At 41.3% G+C, this 16,373-nt stretch overlaps 1 protein-coding gene across 14 annotated transcripts in view; it reads right to left on the bottom strand.

The window, feature by feature from the left end:
• The window catches only part of PIGN (phosphatidylinositol glycan anchor biosynthesis class N), a 153,633-nt gene that overhangs the window by 112,310 nt on the left and 24,950 nt on the right, over positions 1–16,373 (bottom strand). For all 14 annotated transcript variants that reach the window (XR_016213904.1, XR_016213903.1, XR_016213907.1 and 11 more), the window contains 5 exons: positions 14,417–14,523; positions 12,379–12,503; positions 10,005–10,135; positions 6,726–6,842; positions 163–203 (listed from right to left, as the gene is read on the bottom strand). Coding sequence is in view for 7 of the 14 variants with exons in the window: in XM_017344218.4 (XP_017199707.4) it covers positions 163–203; positions 6,726–6,842; positions 10,005–10,135; positions 12,379–12,503; positions 14,417–14,523 (521 nt within the window). In the remaining 7 variants the exon portion in view is untranslated. The remainder of the gene's footprint in view (positions 1–162; positions 204–6,725; positions 6,843–10,004; positions 10,136–12,378; positions 12,504–14,416; positions 14,524–16,373) is intronic.

Below are 16,373 nucleotides of genomic sequence, written 5' to 3'. Positions count from 1 at the left end.
TTGCTAAACGATATTAGCTGGACTAAAATATTTACACTATAAGAATTTTCCTTAGCAACTGAAAACATTTTTAAAAATATCTAACATTATTACTGCTAATATACTTAGTTTATATAATAGGAGGTAAAATTAATTTGAATATGATTAAGTTGAAATAAATACCTGATTTATATCTTGCCTCTTCCAATTCTCCAATCTCCATTCTGAAAGACATAATCAGAAACAGGGTCTTAATATTTATAAAAGAGGAGCCAGCACTGTGGCACAGTAGGCTAAGCCTCCCCCTGTGGCACCGGCATCCCACATGGGCAGCAGTTCTTGTCCCGGCTGCTCCTCTTCCGATCCAGTTCTCTGCTTATGGCCCAAGTGTTTGGGCCCCTGCACCTGTGTGGGAGACCTGAAAGAAGGTCCTGGCTCCTGGCTTTGGATCAGCTCAGCTCCAGCCATTGCAGCCATTTGGGGAGAGAATCAGTGGAGGAAAGACCTTTCTGTATCTGTCCCTCTTTGTCTGTAACTCTACCTCTCAGATAAATCAATAAAAATCTAAAAAAAAAAAAAAAGATTTATAAAAGGATAAATCATTTGATTTTTAAGACTGGTCAATACTTCATGGAAATACTGGAAGTACTGGAAACATCTTTCTCTTTTTAAAAAAGATTTATTTAAAGTCAGAGCAACTAAAGAAGGAGAGAGAGAGAGAGAACCTTTCATCACTAGTTTACTCCTTAGATGGCCTCAGTGGTCAGGTCCAGGCCAGACTTAAGCCAGGAGCCAGGAACTCCACCCTGGTCTCCCATATGGGTGGCAAGGGTCCAAGCACTGGGGGAATCATCTGCTCGCTGCCTTCCCAGGAGCATCAGGAGGAAGCTGGGCCTGAAGTGGGACATCTGTACTTGAATCAGGACTCCAACAGGAGATGCTGGCACCGTACGCAACTGCTCAACACACTGAGCCACACTGCAGATGCCTGGAAGCAGCTCTTTTATATCAAGTGTGAACAGCAAGGTACTTTAAAAAGGCAGAGAAACTTTTTTTTTTTTTTTCAAAAAAGAATTTTAAAAGAATCAAAAGGAAATAATTGTTTTCTGTGATGATTTATTAAGCTTTTCCCATGCACATTTGGACATAACTGTTTGAAACCATCAAAGGCTAAGGAAGGCAAGATGGAGTAAAAAGGCATACTGATAACAACAGTTAGCATGACTACTATTCAATACAGTCCTGTTCCACAGTCACTAATGCAACTGACAACAAGAACATCAATCCAAAGCTCTCTTTTTTGATGGCAGTTGCTTGCAAACTACTTAAAATTACAGCTGTGACACTCCTACAGTCACGAAACTCAATTGTTAAAGTACTATATTGAGTTTCTACTAAAACTTCCTCAAAGATAGTGTCATTCTTTTCTCTCTAGATATAAATTCAGAAATGTCCATAAGCAGTATTGAAAACAAGTGATTATCTGAGACTATGTCTTGATTTAACAGTTTCAGGATATATTACCAAAAGTTTAAAGATATATTCTAGCATCGACTAGTCAGTTGCCAAAAATCGGCACTAATCACCTAATGAGGAAAAACTGCACAAACCCTTTCTCTGTGAGTTGACATTTAATATCACAAGATCACAAGAGAAAATACCTTCCTTCTGTAATGATTCTTACAGCCATATGATTTTAAAACATCAATTTGCTAAGAAATCAAATGCCAAATCAAGTTATATCCCCAAGGAAAAAACATGCTATTTATTCTAGCTTCTATTTAAACTCAGCCTAGTTCATTTATTACAGACAAACAGAAGGGTAGCTCCTACAGCAAACTGGAATCTTCATAGCGATCTGTTCAACACCATTTAAAGATGTGGCCCTACCAGTCCACTCCCAAATAGCACTCGTTTGTGATGTGGGAAGCCAGGGAATTGGGCAAACAGCTGCTGTGACAGAAGCCAGATTGTGAAGAGTCCTGTCAGCTCTACAAAGAGCTGGGCCCTGGAAACAGAACTGCCCTGGGACTGAAGAACTCCCAGGTCAGAGCTCCAGACCCTGCTGGCTCTCCTTGTGCTGAAAAAGGCCTTCACTATCCCCAGCTTCCACAGTAACCACCACTATTGAGGAAGATGGCCTCGGATCATTAAAGTTGCAGGCAGAACTGTAAATTTCCTTTTAAAGATGCTGCCTAGTCTATAATAACCTCCTATTCAGGTCAGCTCTCCTCCCACGTCAGCTAGGTAATGGGAGCCAACACAGTGTCTTCCCAAAGGAGGTTCACATCTCCCTTATGGTGTCTCTTCCAGTACCCCATGTGAAGAGATAGGTTTGGGCCTCACATACCTGGCCAGGACTTAACACCCACCTGATTATTATCAAACTCTTCCTGTCAGTATCTATTTGCCTCTCAATGAGAAAACTACCTCCTGGTTTGGAGAGTGCCTTTCTTAGGTCCTCTCATAATAATAATAATCCAGCCTTTGTTTTGGATCCTGTGGACTTAATCTGCTTGTTAGATCTGTTCCTCCAGACTTGAAGCAATGAAATTCTAGCTGACCACGCACACGAAATCTCAGATGAAAAGTTTCTTCACGCTGGCACTGTGACCCCCCTCCAGAGGACACCTCGTGCTGGAACCTGTCTTGACAGCAGGTCCCCACTTTGCCCCTACTCAGCTTGAAGAATCCAGAGTGGTCATCGCCCTAACACCTGACAGCAGCCAGGGTTTCCATAAGCAGAGAGAGGGACTGATGGAGCAGGAAGCCCGGGACTGGCTCCATCCTACAGCTCCTTGCAGGCATGTACACACTAAACAAAACCAGAGTGTTCTTTCGCTGTGGCAATCAGGCATACATCTGTCTTCCCACTAACTGGACAGGGACTTGTACTCTTGCTTTCCTATTTCCCCCTTTTCCATCCATCTAACCCACTGTATCAAGAGGGATTTTGGATTCACCCCTTGCTAATCTCATTAGGTGCCCTAACAGGAATTAGGACAGGGGCGGACAGATTGGCAATTTCAGCAGACAAGGCAAATAAAGACTTAGCCCTCACTCAGAAGACAGAAACGATGTAGAACCGCAACTGCCCCATCTCTAGGATCAGGAGGATTCACTGGCGGCAATGATCTTCCACAACTGCTGAAAGAAGAGGACTTTGACCCTGTTTGGGTGAAAAGTGCTGCTTTTACACCAATAAGTTGGGTGTGGTAAGACAACGGATTAACTGCATTAAAAAAAAAAGTGAATGAAATCTATTCCTGGCCGGCGCCGCGGCTCACTAGGCTAATCCTCCGCCTAGCGGCGCCGGCACACCGGGTTCTAGTCCCGGTCGGGGCGCCAGATTCTGTCCCGGTTGCCCCTCTTCCAGGCCAGCTCTCTGCTGTGGCCAGAGAGTGCAGTGGAGGATGGCCCAGGTGCTTGGGCCCTGCACCCCATGGGAGACCAGGAAAAACACCTGGCTCCTGGCTCCTGCCATCGGATCAGCGCGGTGCGCCGGCTGCAGCGCGCCGGCCACGGCGGCCATTGGAGGGTGAACCAATGGCAAAGGAAGACCTTTCTCTCTGTCTCTCTCTCTCACTGTCCACTCTGCCTGTCAAAAAAAAAAAAAAAAAAATCTATTCCTAAAATGCCCCACCTCACTTTATTTTCTGCCATGGGAAGTTTCTCTAACATTTCCTTTTATCCTCACAATCATAGTGCTTCTATTCCTACCATGCATAATTAACACATTTTAAAAGTTCTTACAGGAACGAGTGACTGCTATATCCTAAGCCATCACGCAGGAATACTGAAGACTGCTCTTCTTCAATCAATCCAATCCAGAGAATAGATACCCCTCCCAGCATCAATGCCACGGTATCAGCGGGAAGTAGCCAGAAAGTAACCGGCTCCCTAGCCTGTGCATTCTTAGGGCTCAGTCCCACGCTCTGTATTCTTCTCCACCTCACCCTCTGCATTTTTTCCAACTAACCAGCCTGCAGAGATTGAAAACTCCTTGAAATACTAGCTACACTCTACCCACTCTCATGGCCCTTATCTGGCCTATGCTATATAAACCCAGCCCATAACTACATTTTGCTTTCTGCCACACGCTTGCTCTGGGTGCATACTGGCAGTTAGCTATCTCTGCAACGCTCTTTTCCCTTGAATAAATTCATTCTGGCTGTGAGTTTATATCCTGTCTCCTCTCTGTTCTGTCCCCCTTTTCTTTTTACTGAGGAAGTACTTGTGTAATTGATCAGTCTTAGATCTATTCTGATCTACTGTCTAATGTGCTTAAAGGTACAACCACAGCCATCTGCTTCTTCTTCCTATCTCTCAAATGCCACTTTATTCACTTTTAGGATACATTTAAATAACATACCAAACACTGAAATGTGCATTGATATTTGTTACTCTGATGTATTTAGTGAGCTTTATAAATGGTAGAGTTTTTCTTGTTGAGTGTAATGTAATATTATAAATCAACTTACTGAAGTCTATATTCTGACATAGAAGATGAGAATTTGTATTAAGAAACATTCATACCGGCGCCGCAGCTCAATAGGCTAATCCTCCACCTAGCGGCGCCGGCACACCGGGTTCTAGTCCCTGTCGGGGCGCTGGATTCTTTCCTGGTTGCCCCTCTTCCAGGCCAGCTCTCTGCTGTGGCCCGGGAGTGCAGTGGAGGATGGCTCAAGTGCTTGGCCCTACACCCCATGGGAGACCAGAAGCACCTGGCTCCTGCCTTCAGATCAGCGTGGTGCGCCGGCTGCAGCGCGCCAGCCGTGGCGGTCATTGGAGGGTGAACCAACGGCAAAAAGGAAGACCTTTCTCTCTCTCTCTCACTATCCACTCTGCCTGTCAATAAATAAATAAATAAATAAATAGAAACATTCATGCATGAAGAGTTCCATTTTTTTTTTTTCTTTTTTGACAGGCAGAGTTAGACAGTGAGAGAGAGAGAGAGACAGAGAGAAAGGTCTTCCTGCTGTTGGTTCACCCCCCAAATGTCCACTAAGGCAGCCGTGCTGCAACAATCCAAAGCCAGGAGCCAGGTGCTTCCTCCTGGCCTCCCAGGTGGGTACAGAGCCCAAGTACTTGGGCCATCCTCCACTGCCTTCCCAGGCCACAGCAGAGAGCTAGACTGGAAGAGGAGCAACCGGGACAGAACCGGTGCCCCAACTGGAACTAGAACCCACAGTACCGGCGCCGCAGGTGGAGGATTAGCCTAGTGAGCCATGGTACCAGCCTCCATTTTTCTGAGAAAAAATATTTATTTTGCAATCTCCTTTATGAGGTACTAAGCTTTTGTACCAACTTGCAATTTAATTTTTAGTTCTTGCTAAGGCTTGACAACTAAACTCACAAAAGGAAAAAAAAAAAAAAAGATGTGGCCCTACACTCAGAATTCAATTTATATTCATAACCATGGTCTCAGCTGTCTCACATGATCTATCTTTGGCTTACCTCTCCCACCCCTCAGCTCACTGCACCCTCCTCCCAGTTGACCAGTGCTCATGTCGTATCAGCCCTCCTTCTGGTCCTCAAATGAGCTAAGCCTGTTCCCTTTTATGCCTCTGCATTTGCTACTCCCTCTGCCTGGATCACCCTTGCCCTCATCTTCCACTTTAATGGCTTCCACTTATCCTCACTGTGAACAGACATACCACTGGCCCACTGTACAAATATTACTTTACTCATAAAGGATACTTCTGGGATACTGCATATGTTGTACATGTGAATCTAGGTGGTGATTACACACACACATGGAAGATTTAAGATTAATAGATTTTATTCACTTCATTAAAAACCTCAATAAAAACTTCAGGGGCAAAGAGAAGGAGCCCAGTCCCAACTTTTCTTATCTATTTACTTTGTTTCTTCATAGCATTTATCATAATATGCAGTTTTATTTACTACTATTTCAAATCTTCTACTACTGTGTTAAGTTAAGCTGAAAGTAAGGACTATCCCAAAATACATGTAGTAGATGAAAAAAGAGTACTCTAGATTCACTTCATTTTATGCTCCAATAAATCTGGAAATATGATGGCAGTGTATCAGCCGCATTATCCTGGCCCTTTGTTAAATGCTTCCTCTGTACAACTGTGACGTGGCATGATGCTCCCTGCCACCACTGCCAAACATGAAAGGAACAACACTCCAAAAAACACATTGCTTACTACAGACATGTTGTTGAGAACAGTACTCACCGTGCTCTTTGTCTTCATTAGGGCCCAGGGAAAAAATATCTCAGCACTACATCTATCTTTTAATTTAATGGACTGATCTTGTAAACACTGTGAGACTATTTTTGATTAGGATTGAGCTGGAAAACAGCAATCAAACTTACGATTTACCTTCAAGAACTCTTACATTTCTTACCTATTTTATCTTAACTTATTCTACCTCACATTCAAATAAATTAATAATTTAATAGAACAAGATAAAAAATTTAGTTTACCACTTTAGAAAGGTCCAAAACAAGAGTTGCTGGCAGTGATATGCTGGGAAATACTTAACAAATGACTCTATGAGAAAAAGCAAACTAATAACTCTTTAATTTTCAGCATTTGCATAGAAATAATAGCAATTCAATCATCAAAAATGAGGGATTTAAAACCATAATTTGAAAACTGATTTTTCTAAATTAAAATTTTTATTTTGGATTTATTTTAAAAATTTAAATAAAAATATATAAGAAAAATGTATTTTGGTTTTACATGTATAAAAACAACAGAGGTAAATGTTTATACCTTTCAAAAATGCGTCATCAAATTGCTGAGCAGACACTTTTTGGGCATACTTGATGCCAGCTCCCCAGGTGACTAACGGAGTTAACGTCTCTGAAGGATGACCAGCCCCATGGAAACCTACAAATAAGATACCAAGAGTTCTAAGACAAGTGTGAAAGAACTACATTACAGCTAAATTTTTTTGATACTTGCTTTTAAAGAGTTGATCCATTTATGGCAAATTCTAGCCAGAACATTTCCAAATGCTTGCAAATTTTTATAACAACTAGCTTGAGCCAGAAACAAACAAAGCTAAAACAAAAATACCATAATGTCAATTGAATGACTCTGGTTCAAAGAACTATAAGACAGAGAAGATACCACCAATGCCAGAGTAGCAGCAATGAACAAAAAACTTGGGAGAGCTCCTTAGGGGAAACTTCCCATGCTTGGGGCAAATGGCGCAGGCCAGGTCAGGTATGGCGAGGACAGCAAAGTCTCTGGATCCTTTTCTTCAAGGCCACTCTTGTTGATGTAGCTAAACGAAGCCCTTTATAAAGTGGAACCCAGGGGACCAGCGCAGTAGCGTAGCGGGTAAAGCCACTGTCTGCAGTGCCATCATCCCATATGGGCGCCAGTTCAAGTCCCAACTGTTCCACTTAAAATCCAGCTCTCTGCTATGGCCTGAGAAATGAATATTAGGTGGCCCAAGTCCATGGACCCCTGCATCCGAGTGGGAGACCTGGAAGAAGCTCCTGGCTCCAGATTGGTATAGCTCCGGCCACTGCAGCCAACTGGGGAGTGAACCAGCAGATGGAAGACCTCTCTTTCTGCCTCCCCTTCTCTCTCTCTCTGTAACTCTAACTTTCAAGTAAATAAATAAATCTTAAAAAAAAAAAAAAAAAAAGTGGAACCTACCTCACTACAATTCCATTTTGCAATGTGGAGACCCAAATCTTATCTTTCCCCTATGTTGTTCTCTGTGTACACATTGTGTTTGACTTGCGAATCTCAGAGGGAGCACAGATTTATCTAGGATAGATTTTCAGTAATCTCAGGTCCCTCAGCAATACCATATTGGCATCACTAACTTTGCCATCATGGACAATAAATTCTAGGTATATAAATAATAGTTATTTAAAATTTTCCTTTCCACACATTTTTCTACTCCCTCATTTGTAAATGAGAATATATTTTTATAGCTATAAATTTTTTTATGTAACATCAGTCTTTTTACACTAACATTTTAAACACTTAAAGATTCTGTGTTAGATACTTTGCATATAATCAAATCCTCTCAACATTATAAGATTAGGGCCAGGGGCAGGTGCTGTGTGCAGCGCCTGCAGGGCTGACATCCCATATGTGCGCCAGTTCGAATCCTGGCTGCTCCACTTCCAATCCAGCTATTCTATAGCCTGGAAAGCAGTAGAAGATTTATCTCCCTGAGATTCACAACGCAAACACAATGTGTACACAGAGAACAACATAAGGGAAAGAATGGGTCTCCACATTGCAAAATGGAAATGTAGTAAGCTGGGTTCTACTTTATATTTTTATTTATTTATTTATTTTTTACAGGCAGAGTGGACAGTGAGAGAGAGAGACAGAGAGAAAAGTTTTCCTTTGCAGTTGGTTCACCCTCCAATGGCCACCGCGGCCGGCGCACCGCACTGATCTGATGGCAGGAGCCAGGTGCTTCTCCTGGTCTCCCGTGGGGTGCAGGGCCCAAGCACTTGGGCCATCCTCCACTGCACTCCTGGGCCACAGCAGAGAGCTGGCCTGGAAGAGGGGCAACTGGGACAGAATCCGGCGCCCCGACCGGGACTAGAACCCGGTGTGCTGGCGCCGCAAGGCGGAGGATTAGCCTAGTGAGCCGCAGCGCCGGCCCTGGGTTCTACTTTATAAAGGGCTTCTTGGGCTGGTGCCATGGCTCACTTGGTTAATCCTCCGCCTGCAGTGCCCAGCATCCCATATGGGAGCCGGGTTCTAGTTCCGGCTGCTCCTCTTCCAGTCCAGCTCTCTGCTGTGGCCCGGGAGGGCAGTGGAGGATGGCCCAAATGCTTGGGCCCCTGCACCTGCACGGGAGACCAGGAAGAAGCACCTGGCTCCTGGCTTCGGATCAGTGCAGCGCGCCAGCCGTAGTGGCCATTTGGGGAGTGAACCAACGGAAGGAAGACCTTTCTCTCTGTCTCTCTCTCTCACTGTCTTTAACTCTACTTGTCAAATAAATAAATAAATAAATATAAATAAATAAATAAATAAAAGGCTTCTTGTAGCTACACCAGTGAGAGTGGCCTTGAAGAAAAGGATCCAAAGACTCTGCTTTTTTTGCCACAGCTGACCTGGCCTGCACCATTTGCCCCAAGCACGGAAAGTTTCCCCTATAAGCATTCTCCTAAGTCCTTGGACCCCTGCACCCACTTGGGAAGACCCGGAGGAAGCTCCTGGCTTCGGATTGGTGCAGCTCCAGTCATTGTGGCTAATTGGGAAGTGAACTTGTGGATGGAAGACCTCTCTCGCTTCTGCCTCTCCTTCTCTCTCTGTGTAACTCTGACTTATAAATAAATAAAATAAATCTTTAAAAAAATTTTGGGCCGGCGCTGCGGCTCACTAGGCTAATCCTCCACCTGTGGCACTGGCACCCTGGGTTCTAGTCCCAGTTGGGGCACCGGATTCTGTCCCAGTTGCTCCTCTTCCAGTCCAGCTCTCTGCTGTGGCCTGGGAGGGCAGCGGAGGATGGCCCAGGTCCTTGGGCCCTGCACCCACATGGGAGACTAGGAGGAAGCACCTGGCTCCTGGCTTCGGATCGGCGCAGCACGCCGGCCGCAGCAGGCAGTTGCGGGTGAACCAACAGAAAAAGGAAGACCTTTCTCTCTGTCTCTCTCTCTCACTAACTCTGCCTATCAAAAAAAAAAAAAAAATTATGGTCAGTGTTGTGGTGTAGTGGGTTAAGAACGCCAGTTGGAGCCCCAGCTGTACTACTTCTGATGCAGCAACTTGCGAATGTGCTTAGGAAAGCAATGGAAGATGGCCCAAGTTGTTGGGCTCTTGCCACCCAAGTAGGAGATCAGATGCAATTCTAGACTCCTGACTTCAGCCTGGCCCCGTTCCAGCTGTTGCAGCCATTTGGGGAGTGAACCATCGGATGGAAGATCTATCTATCTCTGTTTTTTCCTCTCTCTATCGTTCTGCCTTTCAAATAAGTAAAATAGATTTTTAAAACACTGTAAGATTGTTGCAAGATACAGTTACCACTATTTTAATTATAAAGTACATATCACATAAAGATAGACTAACCCCAATCTGTCATTCCATGGTCAGAGGTAAAGATAAATGTTGTTTTCCCATCATTTCCATAAAAATGTTTGAACATGGACACAATTTCCTTTACTCCATCATCAACTTTTTTAATATTGTCCTTATAGTCCCTGTATATAAAGAAACAGAAGAACAAATCAAATTAATTTAGAGAAGTCAAATTTATTCAATATGGGCTTATTACAAAGTTAGGAACCCCTGAAGTACTTTTAGATTTCATCTTTAATTTTGTTTTAAAGATTTATTTTTATTTACTTGAGAGACAGAGTTACAGAGAAAGGTAGAGACAGAGAGAAGTCTTCCATCTGCTGGTTCATTCCCCAGATGGGCTGCAATGTCTGGAGCTATGCAGATCCAAAGCCAGGGGCCAGGAGCTTCTTCTGGATCTTCCATTTGGGTGCAGGGGCCCAAGGACTTGGGCCACCTTCTACTGCTTTCCCAGGCCATAGCAGAGAGCTGGATTGCAAGAGGAGCAACCGGGACTAGAACCAGTGCCATATGGGATGCTGGTGCTTCAGGCCAGGGCTTTAACCCACTATGCCATAGCACCGTCCCTTTATCTTTAATATTTTAAGATCAGAGTTCTTTAGACTGTTGAAATATTTTTTTTCCTTTTAATGAATAAAAAGAACCTAAAATAATTTTCAAAGATGGTTTTAAAGGAGGGTACTGATTAGTAAAAATATTTAAGTGAACTCATTTTTTTTTTTTTTTTTTTTTTGACAGGCAGAGTGGACAGTGAGAGAGAGAGACAGAGAGAAAGGTCTTCCTTTGCCGTTGGTTCACCCTCCAATGGCCGGCGCACCGCGCTGATCCGATGGCAGGAGCCAGGATCCAGGTGCTTTTCCTGGTCTCCCATGGGGTGCAGGGCCCAAGCATCTGGGCCATCTTCCACTGCACTCCCTGGCCACAGCAGAGGGCTGGCCTGGAAGAGGGGCAACCGGGACAGAATCCGGCGCCCCGACCGGGACTAGAACCCGGTGTGTCGGCGCCGCTAGGCGGAGGATTAGCCTAGTGAGCCGCGGCGCCAGCCAAAGTGAACTCATTTTTTAAGTCCCAAGTGATAGAATGATGACTTTCAAATTTTCATATTTCATAATGTAAACTATGTTGTTTATATAAATCACATGACCAGCGAGCAATATGGCACAACAGGCTAAACCACTGCCTGTGATGCTGTCATCAAATATGAACGCCAGTTCAAGTTCTGGCTGCTCCACTTCTAATTCAGTTCCCTGCCAATGCATCTGGAAAAGCAGCAGAAGATAGCCCAAGTACGTGGGTCCCTGCCACTCAAGGGGGAGACACAGATGGAGTTCCAGGCTCTTGGCTTCAGCCTGGCTTAGCCCCAGCCATTATGGCCATTTGGGGAGTGAACCAGCTGACAGAAAACTTATCACTCTCTCTCTCTCTGTTTCTTCCTTTCATTCTGCTTTTTAAATAAATAAAAATAAATCTTTATGAAGAACATATAAATCATTGTTTCAAGTGTAACATTTTTATCTCATAAAATGTTTGTGATACAAAATATCATGTTTTAAAAACTTAGATAGATTTAAGCTTTCCATACAACTGCACAAGGTTGGTTTCATATAAATGTTCATTCCATCAATTAAAATAGTACATCCTATTAAAGAATGGGACATAAAGTATTCATCATTGGCAGCCATCTCAAGACTCCACAGTTATAGTTAGGCTAATCTGAACTAAAATCAAAATAAAGAATAAAAGGGTGAAAAATATTTTCTCTACAAAAGTGAGAAAACTATTTGCTGTTATCTACAAGGTATCCTATGAAATAGAGTATATAAAACTTAATGCAATTACTTCTAAATACTGATTAAATGAAACATAAGGAATGGCTAATTACATCTTTTTTGTGATATAAAAACTAATGCTGAAATCAGCATATGACACAGCTGTTAATATGAAACTTAGAATGCCTTCATGCTGTATCAGACTGCCTGGGTTTGAGTATCATCTCCACTTCCAATTCTAGCTGCCTGCTAATGAGCACCATGGGAGGCAGTAAGTGAAGGTTCAAGTACTTCTGTCCTGCCACCACACAGGAGACCTGGACTGAGTTCCAGGCTCCTAGTTTCAGCCCAGTCCAACTCTGGCTATTGTAGGCACTTGGGGAATGAACCAAAAGATGAAAGATTTCTCTCTCTCTCTGACTCCATTTTTGTTTCTCTCTGTGTGAGTCTCTTTCAAATAATAATAATAAAACATTTAATGTAAAAAACAAACATTAGTTATTTGTTGTTAAAAGTACAACAAAAACATCAGAATACTTTAAACAGAATAGCTGCTTCTCTCACAACACTCAGTCTGAGCACAGCAATAAAATCACCTTGATGACGGCCGATGGGCATGTCCATTTGTATCTATTCCTAATAAATGCAGGAAAAAAACTATTTTTTCTTCATTTATTTTTGAAAACAAAGACTGATTGTTTCTGGCGGTATCAAAGAAGTCCTATATATAACAAATCAAATAAAAATTGTTAGCTCATTTATTTTATTTAAAAAACAATACTGATAAAAACATTTAAATTTATACATAGCTAAATATTAAACTATCTTATGCTGTTTAAATTTATACTTAAGACCTACCAACACGAAGATTTTGCTATAAGATCAGATATTTATGTTCAATTATGTGTGAGCTATTTAGAGGGTTACAATTAGGACATAAAAGGTTATCAAAAGGGGAAGGGGATCAAGATTTTATAAAAATCCCGTAACACTGACATGCCATATCTAACTTACTACAATACAGCACACTGAAGATCTTGGCAAGAGACACAAACAAAACTTTATTAGTGGTAACAGTTTAAAAGTGATTTATTATTTTTAAACATATTCAGAGATAGACAATTTTTCATTGTCGCATTTGCTACCGCCCTAGCCCAACCAGAACCTTCCACTTAGAACATTACAAAAGGCCTACTACCTTTGCCCCAAGTAGAATCTGTTTTTTACATCATGTGATAGGAAAATACTCATAGAATAAAAAGATTTACAAAATCATTAATTTCATAATAAACTGGGTTCACAAAGTCCTTCTAAATTAAATGACTCACCCTGTACTCACATATACTTGAATATGTATGTATTCAAATATCTACAGAGAACATTTTTAACTTATTTTAATTAAGTCAGTAGGCTTAATTAAAGACATATCTTTGCTATATAAATGCTTCTATCTGTAGAATATGTCAATTATGGTTAATTCAAATTTATTTTAATTCTATCTGTAGAATATGTCAATTATTTTTAAAGATTTATTTTATTTGAAAGTCAGAGGAAGAGAGAGAGAGGTCTTCCATTGGTTCACTCCCCAAATGGCCACAACAACCAGGATTGGGCCAGGCTGAAGCCAGCAGCCAGGAGCTTCATCTGGGTTTCTCATGTGGGTGGCAGGGGCCCAAGGGCTTGGGCCATCTTTGGTTGCTTTATCAGACATTTTAGCAGGGAGCTGAATTGGAAGTAGAGCTGGCAGGACTCAAACCTGTGCTCATTTGGAATGTCAGAATCGCAAGTGGCTTAACTTGCTATACCACAGTGCTGGCCTCAGAATATGTCAACTTTTTAAAAGATGTGTTAATTCAAAATGGCCTAAAGAATTTCAAGTAATTCTTCATTGTCCTGAGTGTTAAATGATAAATAATGGTATTAGAGAAACTACTAATCAAAAATAAAAATTTTAATATATATAACCTGTTACTATTCTCCTAAAACTTCCCCCTATTGTTCATTCATATATATGTTCCACTTAGTCTCTAAGAACTTTTAAACCTGGAAGGACATTATGGAATCACTTATAAGTATCCTAGTCTACAACAATTAACGATTTGACATCGCCTTCACTGAGAAGTATTTTTTTTAATCTTTATTTACTTATTCATTTGAAAAGGCAGAGTTGCGGAGAAAAGAGGAGAGAGAAAGATCTTCCACTTGCTGGTTCCCAAATGGCCAAAAGAGCCAGGTTTGGGCAAGGCCAAAATCAGTAGCCCGGAATTACATCTGGGACTACCAAATGGGTGGCAGGGACCTAAGCTGTTAACAGGTGCATTAACAAAAAGCTGGAGCAGAAGTGGAGCAGCCAGGACCAGAATAGTTCTTGTAACCCACTGTACCACAATGTGAGGTAGTGTACTTCTGATTGATATACTTTTAAGAAATTTTTTTCTCTTACCAACTGAACCTAATTTAAGTTTGCTATTGACAGGGTGAAAAAATCATTATCTCTAGATAAATTTTTGGCAGCTGACTAGTAGAAGCAGGAACATATATTTAAACCTAACCTACATTTACTAAAAAGTCAAGTTTTTGGTAATTTCAGTAAACTGTAGGAGTTTTGCATATTCACTACTCAAAAGAATGTACCTTAACATTATCAAAAACCCAGGTATCCAGTTTTGTTGCATCATTGGCACCGAAATCCTCTGTTTTAGCATCATAGCTATATGTATAAACATGATCTCCACTAGCACCTGTAAGAGAAATTTGAAAAATAAAATAAAACTTTTTAATGATCATAATATATAAGACAGTAACCTAAAGACTGCTGTGAGTAGAATTTTTCACAGAGCTCTCTGTGTTATGATGGGGAAGAGAAAGTTAGGGAAATAATTAGCATTTATTTATTTTATGTGTCATAGAACATGCTATATATTTTAACATATTCAATTGCTTTTTGTCCTCACAAAAACATATCCCAATTTTACACATATAACATGTAAGTTAATTAACTTGCAAGTTAATTCCTATAAGCAATTAAGCAAATTCAGCACCAATATTTTGTTCCTTTCAAGGATTAAGGTTAAGTGGGTCTCTAAGAATGTCAAAATCTAAAACAGATGAAGATATGTGGTGTATACACCTTCCTGAGCAAGAAGGAAATTCAAATATTTCACTTCTTTTAGTCATACATTATGTGTATTTTTCTCAACAGAGGGGAATAAATATTGCTTATTGTCAAATAGCTTGAAGAGGTCAACAGAATAATCTTACCCATTTGCAAGATTTTATTAGGAATCTAATTAATTCAGTGTATTTCTGGGTTAGATAGGCCCTTCAGGTCATAAGGAAGAGATGATGAAATAATGACAATCTCAGTTCAGCTCTAATGATCCTACCCCACTGCTCAGCCATCCTCCTCCCCACATCCCAGGTAAAAAGGTCTGAATGAGTTTGCTGATTACCATATAAAATGGAACATTCCTACTGGACTGTGTCAAATAAAGGCACTGGTCTTGTCTTACCAAGTAGAGCCTAAAGTAGGAGGTAAATTTAGTAATCCATAGCCACTTAACCCACCCTCACTGCCACCACCAAAGCCACTACCATAGCCCTCCGACCAAAAGCTAAATTACTTTCCAAAGAAGGAAATATATAAAAGGCAAGCAATTTGAGATTTTTATCTGCTCAGTAAAATAATGCTCCATGAATATATATAAAATTCTGATTATTAATTTTTCTTTCTAAATACATAATAATCTTTAATTATTCCAATTATTATACCTTTACTCATGGCTAAGTATAATGTTAAAAACACTTACCACTAAGTGAAATGATAACCTGCTCCCAATAAAAAGTGCTTAATAACATGAAATTTATCCAACTGATTTTAGAAAATATAGATGAATTTTCTAATTAAGAAAAGTCTTTCAATTGCAAATTCAGACACATAAACAAACATAACAAATTCAAATGCAAAACTAATGTTTTGGGGGCAGCACCAAGCATAGCAGGTAAAGTCGCCGCCTGCAGTGCTGGCATCCCATATGGGCACTGATTGGAGACCTGGCTATTCCACTTCCAAACCAGCTCTCTGCTATGGCCTGCAAAAGCAGTAGAAGATGGCCCAGGTCGTTGGGCCCCTTGTGGGAGACCTGGAAGAAGCTCCTAGCTCCTAGCTTCGGATCGGCACAGCTCCGGCCATTGCGGCCAATTGGGGAGAGAACCAGTGGATGGAAGACTTCTCTCTCTCTCTGCCTCTCTTTCTCTCTGTGTGTAACTCTACTTTTATATAAATAATAAATCTTTCAAAAATATAAAATAAAAACATTAATAAATTTTGATATGTTAAATGCTATATATCAGTGCCAAAATATACGGCATAGTTATTATGCTAAAATAGGAATTACAAATTTTTGCATTTAGGGGTGGGTGTTTAGCCTAGCAGTTAAAATGCCTACATCCCATATATCAGAATGCCTGGGTTCAACACTCAACTCCAACTTCTGACTACAGCTTCCTGCTAATGCAGATCCCAGGAGGCAATGATGAGGCTCTAGTAACTAGGTTCCTCCCATCCAAATGGGAGACCTGGACTGAATTC

The sequence above is a fragment of the Oryctolagus cuniculus genome, chromosome 10 (assembly GCF_051225735.1).
Source record: "Oryctolagus cuniculus isolate XC-2025 breed Fujian yellow rabbit chromosome 10, ASM5122573v1, whole genome shotgun sequence".
NCBI classification, from domain to species: domain Eukaryota; kingdom Metazoa; phylum Chordata; class Mammalia; order Lagomorpha; family Leporidae; genus Oryctolagus; species Oryctolagus cuniculus.
The sequence above is the reverse complement of the archived record's forward strand: the minus strand, read 5'-3'. Positions and strand labels throughout refer to the sequence as shown.